The sequence below is a fragment of the Squalius cephalus genome (genome assembly GCF_949319135.1).
Source record: "Squalius cephalus genome assembly, chromosome: 8".
Classification (NCBI taxonomy): Eukaryota; Metazoa; Chordata; class Actinopteri; order Cypriniformes; family Leuciscidae; genus Squalius; species Squalius cephalus.
This window is the reverse complement of record NC_137129.1, coordinates 630,001-650,000: the sequence shown is the minus strand read 5'-3', so window position 1 is coordinate 650,000 and position 20,000 is coordinate 630,001. Positions and strand designations below refer to the sequence as shown.

The 20,000-nt window shown below is 37.2% G+C and overlaps 1 protein-coding gene across 4 annotated transcripts in view; it reads right to left on the bottom strand.

The window, feature by feature from the left end:
* Window positions 1-20,000, bottom strand: part of LOC307163053 (prolyl endopeptidase) — a 24,481-nt gene that overhangs the window by 590 nt on the left and 3,891 nt on the right. Inside the window, exons 3-16 of one of the 4 annotated variants that reach the window (XR_013822010.1) lie at window positions 18,568-18,701; window positions 17,867-17,997; window positions 16,018-16,227; window positions 13,762-13,883; window positions 13,524-13,629; window positions 11,529-11,720; window positions 9,567-9,764; window positions 7,847-7,950; window positions 7,145-7,281; window positions 6,959-7,053; window positions 5,342-5,473; window positions 1,678-1,834; window positions 948-1,305; window positions 1-114 (exon numbers count right to left, since the gene is read on the bottom strand). The exon at window positions 1-114 is cut by the window's left edge and continues 590 nt beyond it. Coding sequence is in view for 3 of the 4 variants with exons in the window: in XM_079878880.1 (XP_079735006.1) it covers window positions 66-117; window positions 1,015-1,305; window positions 1,678-1,834; window positions 5,342-5,473; window positions 6,959-7,053; window positions 7,145-7,281; window positions 7,847-7,950; window positions 9,567-9,764; window positions 11,529-11,720; window positions 13,524-13,629; window positions 13,762-13,883; window positions 16,018-16,227; window positions 17,867-17,997; window positions 18,568-18,701 (2,061 nt within the window). In the remaining variant the exon portion in view is untranslated. Of the gene's footprint in view, window positions 128-947; window positions 1,306-1,677; window positions 1,835-5,341; window positions 5,474-6,958; window positions 7,054-7,144; window positions 7,282-7,846; window positions 7,951-9,566; window positions 9,765-11,528; window positions 11,721-13,523; window positions 13,630-13,761; window positions 13,884-16,017; window positions 16,228-17,866; window positions 17,998-18,567; window positions 18,702-20,000 lie in introns of all 4 variants that reach the window. The other 3 variants (XM_079878882.1, XM_079878881.1, XM_079878880.1) reach the window with 3 other exon arrangements.

Below are 20,000 nucleotides of genomic sequence, written 5' to 3'. Positions count from 1 at the left end.
CGGTTTCTCTCTAATAAAGATGATATCTATAGAAATCACGAGATAAGTTGTGCCTACACTACAGTCTAAAGTTTCAGATCGGGGAGATTTTTAATGTTTTTAAAAGAGTCTCTTCTGCTCACCAAGGCTGCATTTATTTGATTAAAAATACAACAACAAAAAAAACAGTATTATTGTTAAATATTATGACAATTTAAAATAACTTTTCTATGTGAATATATAGTAAAGTGTAATTTATTCCTGTGATCTGAATGTTCAGCATCATTACTCCAGTCTTCAGTGTCACATGATCCTTCAGAAATCACTCTAATATGAGGATTTGATGATCAAGAAACATTTATGATTATTATCAATGTAGAAAACTGTTGTGTACAATTTCTTTTGTGTACAAGATTATTTGATGAATATAAAGTAAAAAAAAAAAACAGCATTTATTTGAAATAGAATCTTGTAACATTATAAATGTCTTTACTGTCACTTTTGATCAATTTAATTAATTCTTGATGAATAAAAGTATTGATTTCTTTTATTTCTTTCCCTCCAAAAACTAAAATTAAAATTCTTACTGAACCCAAACTTTTGAACGGTAGTGTTTAATGTTACAAAAGCTTCTATTTCAGATAAATGCTGTTCTTTTAAACTTTCTATTCATCAAAGAATCCTGAAATAAAAATGTACACAGCTGTTTTCAACACTGATAATAATCATAAATGTTTCTTGATCATCAAATCATCATATTAGAGTGATTTCTGTAGGATCATGTGACACTGAAGACTGGAGTAATGATGCTGAACATTCAGCTTTGATCACAGGAATAAATTACACTTTACTGTATATTCACATAGACAACAGCTGATTTACATTGGAATAATATTTCACTGTTTTACTGTATTTAAAAAAAAAAAATATATATATATATAAATGCAGCCTTGGTGAGCAGAAGAGACTTCTTTATTAAAAATCTTACCGATCCAGAGCTTCTGACTGGTAGTGTAAGTGTGTTCCTCTTCTCACTCTCTCCAGGCGAGTCCCAGTGTGTGCGCTATGAAGGAGAAGACGTGTGTGTCCTCCAGGATGGCTTTAGCGGTGGGTTTGCCGGACCCGTGTCCGCTGCGTGTGTCGACTCGCACCATCAGCGGCTGTTTCTGAGCCTGGCTTTGGCCCACGCCGTGCTGGAGAGCCGCTGCGTACTTCAGTGTGTGTAGAGGAACCACACGGTCATCGTGATCCGCCGTCAGCAACAGCATCGCGGGATACGGGCCGCCAGCTCCAGGATCCTGAGGGAGGTTGTGGAGAGGAGAGTACCTGTGCCGGACACATCACACTCATGTTAAGTATTCAAAGAAACTGGCCAGAACGCATTAAAAGTTTTTGTTCTCAGTGAGAACGGTGTGTGTTAGCTAAGTTAATAACTAATGATCTTTACGACGGAAGTGAATCAATCAAAACTAACTTTAGCTGGACAATAACTTTATTCTAGATCTGCTGTAAAGCCCAAACAATCTCTGTTACTGTAATCTCCTGTTATCACTGTAAAGCTGCTGTGAAATGATCTATATTGTTTAAAGTGCTGTATAAATGAAGGAGACTTGACTTGACTATTATTTTATTTGTTTTATTTTACAACTACTTGTTGGTTATAGTGTTATAGGTTGTCCAGAAGACTGGAAGCCCTACTTGATGAGCCACTGAAACTGCTCCGGATCGTCCGCACAGCCGTAGTCGGTGGTCCAGGCATGACCGATGGTGAACTTGTGAAACTTGAGCATGTCCATGACCCCGACCTCAGCGACGGCACAACCGAAGAGATCGGGCCGCTGGTTCACACACGCGCCTGAAACACACACACAGAGGAAAACACACATCACTCTTCTCCCACTGTATGAAATGGCCAAACACACTCCGCGTTTACCGCATTTACACTGACTCACACACCTGCGCTTAAATGAGTGGGCTTCACTGTGTGGATTACTCAGATAGAACAGCCCGATTTGACACACCTCACATCTTTAAAGGCCACGTTTCTATACTGTGACTAAACGTCTGGATTGGCACACACACACACTAACCTAGCTAACACATTCACAGTAAAGAGGATTTTTCTAATGCTTAGTAATTTATTCACCGCCACTGTTTTCAAACCGGTGCACCGCCTACACACACACATCTTGTTCTGATTGTCTCCTCACATACACACACTCACTCACTCACTCACTCACTCACTCACTCACTCACTCACTCACACACACACACACACACACACACACACTAGTAACCCACAACCAGGTGTAGGTGGAAGCAGCAGATTTTTTGACTCTGAATTTTGGGGGGAAATTTGCGAAATTTTTGCGGAATGAAATTTGTTAGTTGTTAAACTGAGCTGAACACTGAATACCGAAACTCTGTTACTTGTGAAAACCCTGAATGCCCAAATGAAGTGCCTTTCTGTTTTCCTGCATTTCCTACATCACACATATACCCAATAACCACACAATCCCCATATACTCAATAACCACACAATCCCCATATACTCAATAACCACACAGTCCCCCATATCCTCAATAACCACACAATCCCCATATACTCAATAACCACACAATCCCCATATACTCAATAACCACACAGTCCCCCATATACTCAATAACCACACGATCCCCATATACTCAATAACCACACGATCCCCATATACTCAATAACCACACAATCCCCATATACTCAATAACCACACGATCCCCATATACTCAATAACCACACAATCCCCATATACTCAATAACCACACAATACCCCATATACTCAATAACCACACACTCCCCCATATACTCAATAACCACACAAACCCCATATACTCAATAACCACACACTCCCCCATATACTCAATAACCACACGATCCCCATATACTCAATAATCACACACTCCCCATATACTCAATAACCACACAGTCCCCCATATACTCAATAACCACACGATCCCCATATACTCAATAACCACGATCCCCATATACTCAATAACCACACGATCCCCATATACTCAATGACCACACACTCCCCATATACTCAATAACCACACAGTCCCCCATATACTCAATAACCACACGATCCCCCATATACTCAATAACCACACGATCCCCATATACTCAATAACCACACAATCCCCATATACTCAATAACCACACGATCGCCATATACTCAATAACCACACACTCCCCCATATACTCAATAACCACACGATCCCCATATACTCAATAACCACACAGTCCCCATATACTCAATAACCACACAATCCCCCATATACTCAATAACCACACGATCCCCATATACTCAACCACACGATCCCCATATACTCAATAACCACACGATCCCCCATATACTCAATAACCACACGATCCCCCATATACTCAATAACCACACGATCCCCATATACTCAATAACCACACGATCCCCATATACTCAATAACCACACGATCGCCATATACTCAATAACCACACACTCCCCCATATACTCAATAACCACACGATCCCCATATACTCAATAACCACACAGTCCCCATATACTCAATAACCACACGATCCCCCATATACTCAATAACCACACGATCCCCATATACTCAACCACACAATCCCCATATACTCAATAACCACACGATCCCCCATATACTCAATAACCACACGATCCCCCATATACTCAATAACCACACGATCCCCATATACTCAATAACCACACACTCCCCCATATACTCAATAACCACACACTCCCCCATATACTCAATAACCACACAGTACCCCATATACTCAATAACCACACGATCCCCATATACTCAATAACCACACGATCCCCATATACTCAATAACCACACAATCCCCATATACTCAATAACCACACACTCCCCCATATACTCAATAACCACACGATCCCCATATACTCAATAACCACACGATCCCCATATACTCAATAACCACACAGTCCCCCATATACTCAATAACCACACAATCCCCATATACTCAATAACCACACAGTCCCCCATATACTCAATAACCACACAGTCCCCCATATACTCAATAACCACACGATCCCCATATACTCAATAACCACACGATCCCCATATACTCAATAACCACACAGTCCCCCATATACTCAATAACCACACAGTCCCCCATATACTCAATAACCACACAATCCCCCATATACTCAATAACCACACAGTCCCCCATATACTCAATAACCACACAATCCCCCATATACTCAATAACCACACGCTCCCCATATACTCAATAACCACACGCTCCCCCATATACTCAATAACCACACGCTCCCCCATATACTCAATAACCACACGCTCCCCCATATACTCAATAACCACACGGTCCCCATATACTCAATAACCACACGATCCCCATATACTCAATAACCACACAGTCCCCCATATAATCAATAACCACACAATCCCCATATACTCAATAACCACACAGTCCCCCATATACTCAATAACCACACAGTTCCCCATATACTCAATAACCACACGATCCCCATATACTCAATAACCACACAATCCCCCATATACTCAATAACCACACAATACCCCATATACTCAATAACCACACACTCCCCATATACTCAAAAACCACACAGTCCCCCATATAATCAATAACCACACAATCCCCATATACCCAATAACGACACAGACTCGGTCATGTCTCTCTCTCTCTCTCTCTCTCTCTCTCTCTCTCTCTCTCTCTCTGCTTTGAATAAGACAGAGATTGAAACAGTATTTGCTCTGGCAGCTTCTGCTCATCTAATGACAGCGTCTCCTGCTAAATCTGCTATTTAATGAGAGTGAAGAGTGAGCAACTCTGACTGTTAATGTCATGTTTACTCAGCAGAAGAGCTAGCTGCGAGTAACGGCACACAACACACACACACACACACACACACACACACACACACACACACACACACACACACACACACACACAGAGAGAGACACACACACACCATTAGGTCCGCACAGCTGCACAGCCATACGTTTCCATTACAGCATGACTCTGATTTAACCATTTGCGAAGTAGACGAGTGTGTGAGGCTGTCGAGTCGGATCGGTTGTGTTCTCCATTAGCTGGAGATGATTGTGTCCAGGTTTGAAATTAACCTTTCCACTCACCGGCCAATTTGGCTACAAAATTTTTAAGTTACCGGCCATTCAGAACTTCTACTAGCTAAAAATAAGGAAGATTTAAAAAAAAAAAAAATTTGTATATATATATATACCCACCACAGCTGATTTTAACCCGCATTTGGCGAGTGTTTATTTCTAACCCTGACTGTGTGTTTTCTCAGACACTCACCCACGAGAAGGCCACCGTTCGAGGCTCCGTTGATGGTGATCCGGTCGGCTCTGGTGAATCCCTCTCGGATCAGGTACTCGGCCGCACATTGGAAGTCATCGAAACAGTTCTGCTTGTTCCCAAGAGTGCCAGCTGAAATCAAAAGCTTTTCTTTAAAGCCTTCCGGAGGTCAAAGATGCACGTGGGAGAGGGGGGCGGGGTAAACTGTGCCACTTCTACTGAAGTTGTCATGAGGTCATATTAGATAATAATAACTTTACTGTATTTAAATGTCCCATATGAACTGTGAGTTGAAGTGTGTGTAAGGTACAGGCTTAGAAATATGATTTCTCAAAAAATGGATGAGTTATTTGGAAATATGTGGACATAAATGCATTTTAATTTTTAAAATATTTCATGTTTAAATTTTAAATCAAAAATACACACTGCAAAAATGATGTTCTTCCTCAGTGTTTCTGTCTTGTTTTCCTGCACACATATCTCATCATTCTTAAATCAAGAGACATTTACTGGAGAAGCAAATATAAACTGAAAATAAAAATAACTGAAGATATTAAGTCTTTTTTTCTGAAGAAGAAGGAAATGCGAGTTTATGCTTAAAACAAGAACACATATCTGTCAGTTGAGTCAGAAAAAGAGAAAACGAGAGAAAACAAGATGATTTTTCGGAAACCACAAACTCCCTTAATTTTTTTTTTTTTTCAGAAAACAAGACTTAATATCTTCAGTCATTTTGCTTATAATATAGGTTATTGCATATTTGCATATAGGTTATAATTAGATTATATCTTGATAACAAGACAAATGTACAGAGGAAAAGGAAAGTAACTTTTTGCAGAGTAGTACTTTCTCAAAAATGTAACCAGAAAAGGTTAATGGTATTTGATTGTAGTGAATTTTGTTTTTTAGTTTTTAAAAATATACAAACAAAATAATTAGTTTGTAGTAAGTCTTCAATATTACCACATTTAAATGTCTTAATTAAAAGATGAATATGATGGGGTTTTTTGGTCATATGAAAACAATTGAGTGTTTAAACTTTTAAGATGTTATAATGATTTCATTTTTAGATGAGCACTGCAGGACTCAGTTCACTACTTCTATTCTTTTTTTTAAATATTTAATTGTTATTGTAATGTTATAGAGCAAGTTCTGACATTTTGGTTTCAAACAGTCATTCTGCACTTCAGTCCTACAGAGGAGCAGATTGTCAGATAAGTGACTCAGATACACACTCTTCACACACTTTCAAAGCTGGTATTAAGTTCACTTTCATGCAGAGTCATCAGAAACCTTCTGAGAGTTTCACATCAGACTCAGATCCAGCTCAAGATCCACCAGAGAATCGCAGCTGTCATTAAACTTTTATTTGTTTGTTAGTTTATTAATTATATATTTATATATTATTTATTATATATTGTATATATTATTTATATTATATGTTTATTTGTTATTATTGTATTTATTTATTAATATGTATTATAGTTTTATTTTTAATTTATAAATGTATTAGTTTATTTTTTATTATTTACATATGTTTATTATTTATATTGTTAGTTTTAGTTTTTATTAATTTCTACTTGATGTATTTGTTTGAAGCGGGCATTGAACACACACCTTTGTGCCAGGTTTGCCCGTACTCTCCTCCTCCTCGGATGTTTGCCACGGCCAGGATCCCACCCAGGTGTCTTATGAACAGCAGGTACGCAGAACTGCACACACACACACACACACACACAAATATTGTGCTATTTTTGTATATTTGTATACTTTAGTCAAACACACAGAGATCTTCACACTGACTTGTAGTGCGGCTGGATTGAGTTCTCGAATCCTCCGTATCCGTACAGGAACACCGGATGAGATCCGTCTCTCTCGATGCCGCACGCGTGAACCAGGAACATCGGGATCTGTGTGCCGTCTTTACTGGGGTAAAACACCTGGAACACACACACACACACACACACACACACACACACATTCAGCTGTGTATTATTACACTACCGCTCAAACGTTCACAATAATTAGAGAATATATACACACACAAATACATGATATGCCATGATACATGTTATTTTATTTTTCAGGATTCTTTGATGAATAGAAAGTAAAAAAAAAACAGTAATTATTTGAAATATTGAAATATAATCTTTTGTAACATTCTAAATGTCTTTAGTGTCACTTCTGATCAATTTAATGCATCCTTGTTAAACTTAGTAATAATCATAAATGTTTCCTGAGCATCAAATCCTCATATTAGAGTGATTTCTGGAGGATCATGTGACACTGAAGACTGGAGTAATGATGCTGAACATTCAGCTTTGATCACAGGAATAAATTACACTTTACTGTATATTCACATAGAGAACAGATGATTTACATTACAATAATATTTCACTGTTTTGCTGTATTTTTGATCAAATAAATGCAGCTTTGATGAGCAGAAGAGACTCTTGACAGGTAGTGTATATATTATAGAGTATATCTGTGTTATTCGGGACGGACCTGAGTGGTCTGGTAGTCGCTGGACTGGACTCCCTTCACCTCCACCTGCCGGAACACCGTGGGCTCGGGGTCGGCCCGACTCAGGTCACAGTGGTAGATTATGCCTGAGCGATTACACACAGACAATAAACACACTTTTCTCACTCCGGAAATCCATGTGAACTACTGTTTTTACTATAGCGATGCACCGATATGAACATTTTGGCAGATGCCGATAATTCTTTATATTTGAAAGCTGATAACCGATATATTGGCCGATAAATCTAAATCCAAGTTTTTAAATCATTTTTGAGCACCTGATTTAAAAAACAAAAGTCTCACCATTAAAATCCATGTCCCAAACACACAATTATGATGCTCTTATTATTATAATGTTATAGCCTATATGACAGACCTGTGCTGCAAATGTTGCACTTAACAGTCGTTTTCTACTGAAGTGATTCTACTCATATTTCAAGCAATTCAAACCCATCATGTTGAACAGTCGCATCTGAAGTGTCTCAGCTGAAGGAGATTATACATTATTTATTGGCTTTAATATATCTGCCAAAATGTTTTACTGGGCCAATAACGATAACATTAAAAATGATCATATATCGGCCTATATATTGTGCATCCCTAGTTTTCACCGCTGCAGTATTTTCCTCATACTTTGTATATTTTGTACATGTTTTGATTGTTTTAGTGCACTTTACCCGGTGTAGTGAACGAGGTGTAGTGAACGAGGTGTAGTGAACGAGGTGAACTTGTAGAAGATGTTTTAGTGCACTTTACCCGGTGTAGTGAACAAGGTGAACTTGTAGAAGATGTTTTAGTGCACTTTACCCGGTGTAGTGAACGAGGTGTAGTGAACGAGGTGTAGTGAACGAGGTGAACTTGTAGAAGATGTTTTAGTGCACTTTACCCGGTGTAGTGAACAAGGTGAACTTGTAGAAGATGTTTTAGTGCACTTTACCCGGTGTAGTGAACGAGGTGAACTTGTAGTAGATGTTTTAGTGCACTTTACGCGGTGTAGTGAACGAGGTGAACTTGTAGAAGATGTTTTAGTGCACTTTACCTGGTGTAGTGAACGAGGTGAACTTGTAGAAGATGTTTTAGTGCACTTTACCCGGTGTAGTGAACAAGGTGAACTTGTAGAAGATGTTTTAGTGCACTTTACCCGGTGTAGTGAACAAGGTGAACTTGTAGAAGATGTTTTAGTGCACTTTACCTGGTGTAGTGAACGAGGTGAACTTGTAGAAGATGTTTTAGTGCACTTTACCCGGTGTAGTGAACAAGGTGAACTTGTAGAAGATGTTTTAGTGCACTTTACCCGGTGTAGTGAACAAGGTGAACTTGTAGAAGATGTTTTAGTGCACTTTACCCGGTGTAGTGAACGAGGTGAACTTGTAGAAGATGTTTTAGTGCACTTTACCCGGTGTAGTGAACGAGGTGAACTTGTAGAAGATGTTTTAGTGCACTTTACCTGGTGTAGTGAACGAGGTGAACTTGTAGAAGATGTTTTAGTGCACTTTACCCGGTGTAGTGAACGAGGTGAACTTGTAGAAGATGTTTTAGTGCACTTTACCCGGTGTAGTGAACGAGGTGAACTTGTAGAAGATGTTTAAGTGCACTTTACCCGGTGTAGTGAACGAGGTGAACTTGTAGAAGAAGTTTTAGTGCACTTTACCCGGTGTAGTGAACGAGGTGAACTTGTAGAAGATGTTTAAGTGCACTTTACCCGGTGTAGTGAACGAGGTGAACTTGTAGAAGAAGTCAGCGTGTTTCTTCTTGCAGCTCAGACCGACGACAGTTCCCACATCTAACGGCAGGTCTCGGATCAGTTTCCCCGACTCTAGTTCATACAGCTGTAAGATGTCCTTCACGTCATGCACATAATTCACCAGCAGGAAGCGCTGGTTCACACACTCCACGAACCCTGCGCACCGGATACACACACACTGTCGTTCTGCAGCTTTTATTGGAAATGAGTTAATGATAGTGTGGGTGAAGAGGAAGCGCGTGTGTGTGTGTGTGTGTGTATAGGCTTGTGACAGTTTCACACAAATATGTTGACTAATGCTAAATACTAAGAAAATAGTTTCCAAAATATTTCTAATTAATTTTTTTAACTTTCTTTAACATGTCACTTTGTCACATGTTTTATTAGTTTTAATTCTATACAATTTATTAATTATAATTTCTGTTGGCCAGAATAATTCTTTAAAAAATGTTTTACTGTTTAATTAGTTGCGAATTGTAATAACAATAGTAATAACAGGAAATGTTTAATAGATTTTGTAATGAAGAATAGAGAGTATGTGTCTTAACAGAAGTTTACCTTTAAAAATAAAACTACCTTGATAAAAATATTCAATGTAAAAGCTGGCCTCTCCAAAAAGAAAAGAAAAGCAAAAGATTTTCCACATCATCATGTATCATCAAATCATCACACGACTGGTTCTTCACTGTGAATGTTTGGTAACACTTTACAAAAAGGTTCATTAGTTAACATTAGTTAACTCCCTTAGTTAACATTAAAAATTAACAATACTTCAGCATGTATTAATCATAGTTAATATCAATTTCAACATTTACTAATACATTGTTAAAATTTGTTAACTTTAGTTATACCATGGTCTGGGCAAATACTCGATTCTGATTGGCTGCAGGGTGTCCATTAAAAAGTGATAGAGGACACCTAGTAAAGGAGTTCTGGTGAAACTGTCTGTTTACTGCTCGAAATTAATAAATAAATGCACTGGCTACATTAGCTGTGAGTAACCATAGCAACAGGCAGTCAAAGTCTCTATAGAGCTGGTAAGTCCCGCCCATCCGTAAAACCCCAAGTGGACCTCTAGGTTGAAAAATCGTCAATGCAAGTGAATGTGAGAAAATAATTATTTTCTGGTCCCATTTGAATTGTGCCATGAATGTGAACATATGTTGTCTGTGAATTTTTTATATAATTTTTCATGTTACGAGTTTGACAGTATATTGTATGATTCTTTGGCTAGCAGTTGTGGAAAAGACATAACGAGAAAGACTACATGTCGCCTATGTGACGTGTGTCACTTGCATTGACGATTTTTCAACCTAGAGGTCCAGTGGGGTTAGCGGAAGGGGCGGGACTTACCAGCTCTATACGGACTATAAATCGATCGGACTATAAATATCTCCGGTTGCTAAATAAACCGTCAGGCGTAACCAGGGAAACCAAGTTATTGTTTGTAAAAACTTTAGATTTCGATTGTAAAACTAATTAAAATATAAACTAATGTTTTAAAAATGTGTTATTTGGCAAGTGACCATAGTATAAGTGGGTTAATGCCCTTGAGGTGTCCATTGTCAGGTATGGACGTCCGCTGCGCGTCGGACGGTTCACGCCTCGCCGTCATCCATTAATACCTGACAATGGACACCTCGTCGGGCATTAACCCTTACTTAATGCACAGTGAACTAACATGAACAATGAACAGCTGTATTTTTATTAACTAATAATAACAAAGATTAATACATACTGTAACAAATGTATTGCTCATTGTTGGTTCATGTTAGTTAATACATTTGTTAACTAATGAACCTTATTGTGAAGTGTTACCGAATGTTTGATGAGCAGCTGTCTAACATCAACCCCATGTTTCAACTACCTTTATTCTTATTTTTCTGGATAGTTCTAGGGGTTCTCCAGATGTTCTCTTACCCAGGACGTCCTTCTCGTGCTGGGGAATGAGTGTTTTCCAGTGCTCCTGCTCTGGTTTCTGCAGGTCTATGGTAATGAGACGGTAACGAGGAGCCTCCAGGTTGGTGCGTAGAGTGAAGACAGTGCCCTCGTTGGTGATGTACGTGTACTGCGCTTCAAACGTGTCCACTAACTTCACCCACGGCAGCAAACCTTCAATAGCAGCGTAATATATATCTTATAATATACTATATATTGGTGTGAGTGTGTATATACACATACATGCATACATACATAAATACATACATATATACATGCATGCATACATAATACATACATACATGCATACATACATACATACATGCATACATACATACATACATACATACATACATACATGCATACATACATACATACATACATACATACATACATGCATACATAAATACATGCATACATACATACATACATACATACATACATGCATACATACATGCATACATACATACATACATACATACATACATACATACATACATACATACATGCATACATACATACATACATACATACATACATACATACATGCATACATACATGCATACATACATACATACATACATACATACATACATACATACATACATGCATACATACATACATACATACATACATACATACATACATGCATACATACATACATGCATACATACATGCATACATACATACATACATACATACATACATACATACATGCATACATACATGCATACATACATACATACATACATACATACATACATACATACATACATACATACATGCATACATACATACATGCATACATAAATACATGCATACATACATACATACATACATACATACATGCATACATACATGCATACATACATACATACATACATACATACATACATACATACATACATACATGCATACATACATACATACATACATACATACATACATACATGCATACATACATGCATACATACATACATACATACATACATACATACATACATACATACATACATGCATGCATGCATACATACATACATACATACATACATACATGCATGCATACATACATACATACATACATACATACATACATACATACATACATACATACATGCATACATACATACATACATACATACATACATACATACATGCATACATACATGCATACATACATACATACATACATACATACATACATGCATACATACATACATACATACATACATACATACATACATGCATACATACATACATGCATACATACATGCATACATACATACATACATACATACATACATACATACATACATACATACATACATGCATGCATACATACATACATACATACATACATACATACATGCATACATACATACATACATACATACATACATACATACATACATACATACATACATACATGCATACATACATACATACATACATACATACATACATGCATACATACATACATACATACATGCATACATACATACATGCATACATACATACATGCATACATACATACATACATAAATACATACATGCATACATGCATACATACATACATACATACATGCATACATACATAAATACATAAATACATACATACATAAATACATGCATACATACATACATACATACATACATACATACATGCATACATACATACATACATGCATACATACATACATACATACATGCATACATACATAAATACATACATACATACATAAATATACATACATACATACATACATACATACATGCATACATACATAAATACATACATAGACGCATTCAGTACATGCATACAAACATACATAAATACATTACATGCATGCATACACGCATACAAACATACAGTACATGCATACATACACACATACATACATACATACATACATACATACATACACACAGCACACATACATGACCCAGTATTCTGACCTGTGACCCCAGTATTCTGACCTGTGATCCCGTTGGGAAGCTTGTTCAGGTCACAGTACCACAGACGGTTGACCGGCTCACAGCCCTCAGTGATGGACAGCACTGCAAACCTGCCGTCATCAGAGACCTAAACAGCAGCAACAGGAGGAAAGAGAATCACACGAAACAAGAGAACAGGTGTTGTGTGAAACATGGGGGCAAGTTGCATCATGTAATCTTCCTGAATAGTGGGTTTTGTGTAAATTAGCAGTCCACTTACGGTAAGGCTACTGTGCCATTTTGGGTTTTCAGGAAATTCTACCACCAGGACGTCTTCTGATTGGCTCGTGCCGATGACGTGGTAGTACAGTTTCTGGTTTAGGTTGGTTGTGGTCTCAGTGCCTAGGATGGAAATAACACAAGCCAATCACTGGAAGTCAACATGAAGGGCTGTTTTTTACTGGCATATTGTAAAACAAAGTGTCTGGATTGTGAAAGTTGGGTGTTGCATGTACTGTACCACACTGGAACCAGACCAGCACAAAAACTATTTTCTTCCTCAGTGTTTCTGTCTTGTTTTCCAGTACAAATACCTAAACATTCTTAAATCAAGATAGAAGCAAAATGACACAAGATAATACAATTTTATACAAAAATGAAGTGAGATTTTGCTTAAAACAAAAAAAAATCTCTGCTGACAAGGTAATAAAAATAATCTTGTTTCCCCTTTTAATGAATATTTCTGACTCCACTGACTGATATGTGTTCTTGTTTTAAGCGCAAACTCACTTCATTTTCATAATCTTGTTTCAGAAACCAAGACTTAATATGTTCAGTCATTTTGATACTCCAGTAAATGTCTCTTGATTTAAGAATGTTTGGATATTTGTGCTGGAAATCAAGATAGAAACACTGAGGAAGACAGTAATAACTTTGCAGTGTATACAGTCAAACCAAAAGTTATTCAGACACCAGATTTAATTTTTTATATTTTTTATAACTAGTGTGATCAGGACACTATAGTTCATTTCTGTAAGTGAGGAGAGCAAAATAAAGTAAACTGTGACATATTATACCCAAATATTCTTCATCCAGTGACTACCAGTGACATTTATAAAGATTTGGGAGCAAAAATGATTCCTACACTTTGAGCTGATCATGTTTTGCTGAAGTGTGTTTTCTTTAATTGCTAATGCTCTTTTTACACACAGACTGAACACAATGAAGCATTGCTTGGAGATTGGTTGAGCTAAACTGGTATTATCTAATTGTGTAGTTAAATTTAACAGCTGACAGATATTCAACATAATTCATGTGTGAGACAGTCTAACAGAAGGACGGACAAAACCAGTCAAATATCAACTGAGTTCTGCTCATATTTTATTGCCATTTTCTGAACTATAGAGAATAAACTGTGATGATGTGAGGAATGTTGAAGGTGTCTGAGTGAATACATTTTGGTTTGACTGTAAGTGATGTCAGTGAAGAAGGAAAGCCGTGTAGTTTTCCACGGATCAAGTCTAGTCTCCTTCATTTATACAGCGCTTTAACAATATAGAGTTTCACAGCGGCTTTACAGTGATAATAGGAGATTACAGTAACAGAGAGTGTTCAGGCTTTACAGCAGATCTAGAATAAAGTTAGTGTCCAGATAAAGTTAGTTTGATTGATTCACTTCCGTTGTAAAGATCATTAGTTATTAACTTAGCGGCCGCTAACACACACCGTTCTACAGAAAACAGAAACTTTTAATGTGTTCTGGACGTTCATTCGCACGCTAACAGTGTTTGGAGCTCGAGAACACAAACCTTGACACAGGTTCCAAGGTGCAAGCGTTTAAACATTTTGAAAAGCGTTATAATCTCTGCAAAAACTTCAAAAACGTGAATCTGTGAAAACGCTGACGGCGTTCACATGTGTATCACGTGTTCAGTCTATAGGTACAGTGCTATGCCTAAGTTTAGACACCCATGCTAAAGTTGACTAAAAAGAGGAATAAAAAATCATCTTTTGGAAATTGAACTTAATGCCTTAATTAAAAAAATTAGGAAAAATCCAACCTTTAAGGACACCAATTTTCTTTGTGAATGAATAATGTATCGTAAATAAATAAATGTTCTTCCTTAAAATACAGGGTGCATAAGTTTGGACACCCCTATGTTAAATTCCCATAGAGGCAGGCAGATTTTTATTTTTAAAGGCCAGTTACTTCATGGATCCAGGATACTATGCATCCTGATAAAGTTCCCTTGGCCTTTGGAATTAAAATAGCCCCACATCATCACATAGCCTTCACCATACCTAGAGATTGGCATGGAGTACTTTCCATAAGATGCAAATCAAACTAGCTATTAGGCTAACTGAAATAAAACCATGCCAATCTCTAGGTATGGTGAATGCTATGTGATGATGTGGGGCTATTTTAATTCCAAAGGCCAAGGGAACTTTATCAGGATGCATAGTATCCTAAAAAAAAAAACTGACTGAACCAGCGCTTTAAGACTGTTGTGTATATTGCCTAATCGTAGTGTCGCACCGTCAGCTTTGCCGTCCTGTCGAGGGTAGCAGTTGTAGAAGATTCCCTTGGCGTCGTGTGTCCAGGCCAGGCAACTGAACTTCACTCTCTCCAGAACATCGGGCAGATCGACCTGGTCGTCGGCCCTCAGGAACCGGATCGTCACCCAATCCGAGCCGGCGCTGCTCAGACCGTACGCAAAATACTCACATTCCTCGGACAGGCGACCCACTGCACACACACAACCCGAGAGGACACATGAGCAACAAGTTCAGATCCAGATTTAAGTCAAAAGAGTTATTTTATTTTACCTCAGATTTACCTCAGATATTGTCCTGTCCTAACACACCATACATCAATGGAAAGCTTATTTATTCAGCTTTCAGATTATGGATAAATATCAATTTCAAAAAAATTGACCCATGTGACTGGTTCTGTGATCGCATTTCAGAGCAAAACTGTCAGCTTTAATAGTTTGATTGAAGCTTTTGCTATAAAATAAACCTCAGAGAGCAAAAGAGTGGAAGATAAGAGTTCTTGTCAGTCAAGTTTACAGTCATAAAAATGTGTTCATCCACAGTTCAATTGATTTGATTCCATGTGTGAATGTGCCTTAAAGCAGTGCAAACATTCCAGCTGTGTGTTTTCCTGAAGATCCCTCAGGGCTCAGAAGCGCTTCCTCAAACACTGCACATTTCTACAACTGAGACTGCAGGAATTACCCATGAGGGAAAGTAGTCGAGTTTCACATAATATGCAAATAATCTGCTTTAATGTGTTTCTGCAGACAGAATATCAGATGGCCTTAAAACTACCGTGTTGAAGAGAAATGCATAAATGAAGAGATATTCAGTCAGGCTGTGATTTGCATAATTCAATGCATCTCAGAAAAACTCCAGTTTTGTGTATGGAATGTTTTAAATGTCAGTATTTTTTTTATTAGTATTAGTATAATTGCTTTTTTGCATATTCATTTATTAATGTATTTACACGACCGTTCAAAAGTTTGGGGTCAGAAGGGTTTTTTTGTTTCTTTTTGTTTTAAAGAAATTAATTCTAAATTAATTTTAAATTAATTAAGTAAAAGTGACAGTAAAGACATTTATAATGTCAGAAAAGATTCTATTTAAAAAAAATCTAAGAATCCTGAAAAATAAAATGTATGACGGTTTCCACAAAAATATGAACTGTTTCCAACACTGATAATAATCATAAATGTTTGTTGAGCATCAAATCCTCATATTAGAGTGATTTCTGAAGGATCATGTGACACTGAAGACTGGAGTAATGATGCTGAAAATTCAGCTTTGATCACCGGAATAAATTACACTTTACTGTATATTCACATAGAGAACAGCTGATTTACATTATAATAATATTTCACAATATTACTGTATTTTTGATCTAATAAATGCAGGCTTTCTCAGCCGACCCCAAACTTTTGAACATGAGTGCATTCATAGAAACCAAATTTTCAGTATTATTTATGTAATGTTTCAAGTCTATATTCTTTCATTTTAATTAGTATATTTTTATGAACTCAATTATTTTATAATCTGATTTTATTTACAGAATCAAAATGCTTATATAATGTTTTAAAAATCTTTTTTAAAAATCATTTTATTGAGTATAATTGTGTTTTTATGCCCCATATGCATGTATGTTTTTGTTGTTTGACCATGGATACTGTGTGTGTTTTTAAACAGGAATGACAACCTGTCGGGACACGCAAGGAAAGACTGAAGAGGCAGTGTGTGTGTGTGTGTGTGTGTGTGTGTGTGTGTGTGTGTGTGTGTGTGTGTGTGTGTGTGTGTGTGTGTGTGTGTGTGTGTGTGTGTGTGTGTGTTGTGTGTGTGTGTTCATGACTCACTCTTGAGAGCCACAGTCCCGTCGTCTGAGAGTGTGTTTGGGTCGAAGAACACCGACGCTGGACTGTCTAAAGAGTTCTGCACGTACAGGACGTTCTGGTTCTGCAAACCCTCGTTATAAGAATAGAAATATCTGCAATACAACATTGAATATGTGTATTTAAATTCAGTTAAGTTAATACTTATTTCATATCACATACAGAAATGCATTGCCCAAGTTGACATTTTATTTTGTGCTATTTTTACAATGCATTGATGCAACAGCAACATAATTGCAACAGCAATATAATACAGAATATGTAATATTAATATTGTTATTTATTTATTTATTTGACAGGGACATTGCACAACAAATGTGTTGCACAGACCAGAGATAGCTGCAAGCTAATTTTATACAGGTTTATACAGTGGACAATGAGCAATCTTACAGATGAGTTCATTCACAATATAAAATACAGATACAGCACCAACAAAAGGATCACCTCAACTAACATGCAATTACAATATTTACAGTATTTACAATTATCACAGTTTTAATATTCACCAGCGTGCTCACACACTCTCTCTCTCTCTCTCTCACTCACAAACACTCACTCTCACGTACACACTCACTCACTCACACTCACGTAGTTGCAGAGTTGATTATAGTCAGTAGAGTGTGTGTGTGTGTGTGTGTGTGTGTGTGTGTGAGTGTGTCTCTGACCTCTGGCCTCTCTTGTAAGGACAGCTGTATTTGGGGTAGTTGTAGAGTTCGGTGAGCCGCTGATGAAAGCGTTCTCTAACGGCACACGAGTTCAGGAACGGCATCGTCAGCTTGTTCTGCTCCTCCACAAACATCTGCAGGGAAGGTCAAACACACACACACACACACACACACACCTTGTTTATATGTAAATTGTTCTGCAGATTTCTTTGTTCCGGTGATGTGGGCCGCGGGTGGAGAACTGGAGAACTGAACACTAAACCGGGTAAGCCTGAAAATAAACTCGTTAATGAACGGATTGTTTGATCCGATAAGAAAGAGAAAGTCGTTACGCCTCATAAAAGCTGTGATGCTTCAACAGCATTGCTTAATATCAGAGAGTAATGCAATTTTTCAAGGAACTTTATTGTTAGTCCTAAAATATTTACTTGAACTTCCCCATTAATATTAATATTTCAAAAACTTAACAAAACATTTGGTTCTGTGATGTCAGTTTACTGTCACTTTATTTATTTTTAATTTGGCATTTCTATGGTTTAATGAATCATTAGCTGCATCAGCTCATGTTACAGCCCTGCTGTAATTAATGTTAATAAGCCGTGAATGATTAAACTGGTTAGTGCTGTGAAGACTGAAACTTTATTTTTATTTTCCATTAACATTGTGGAGTTGTGTGATTTGAGTTTGTAAAATTTGTATCTGGTTGCAAACAGACAAACATGTTATCGGGCTTCAGTCTGACGAATGATTGAGGAGATTATGATATCTCTGTGGAAATGAGTTTTCTGATGGTTCAGCTGGTTTGTATATTTGTCCCAACAGAACCAGTGGTTTTGACTCTATAGTGGACGTTCTTGGATGTAACTGAAATGATTTCTAGTGGTTTGTTTGTTCTAGGAAGCGTCTGACTGTGGAAATATACTTATTTATTAGAAAAACTGTGATTATACATCATGTTAATGATATTTCTAGAAAGTGCTGTTCATTTCATTGTGTACAACTTTTTTAATTTGTAAAAAAAAAAAAAACACTGAGCGCACAGGAATGGCTTATGGATCGTAAGTTAGATATCTTTAAATTAATTTGTGCGGAACAAACGCCATCAGCGTTTATTAGACTATTCAGACAAGAACTGCTTCTGAAGAGATGTGAAGTCATTTCAGTATTTTCAGGGGATAGTGTGTGATTTTACTGACGTCTGAATCCTGAATGTTGGTGTTTTTCTTACACCACAAACCCTAACGCTCAAAATAATTAATTGGTTTGAGTAGGGCCAACTCAAATTATACAAATTGCTTCCATCAAATTAACTTTTATGAGTATTTAGAACTTTCTTTTTCTTTTGAGTTCACAAAACTGACTCATTTTAAGTAAGTTGAATTGTTTCATTGTTTTGAGTTGTATGAACTTGTTTCTTTTAAATTAGACAAACT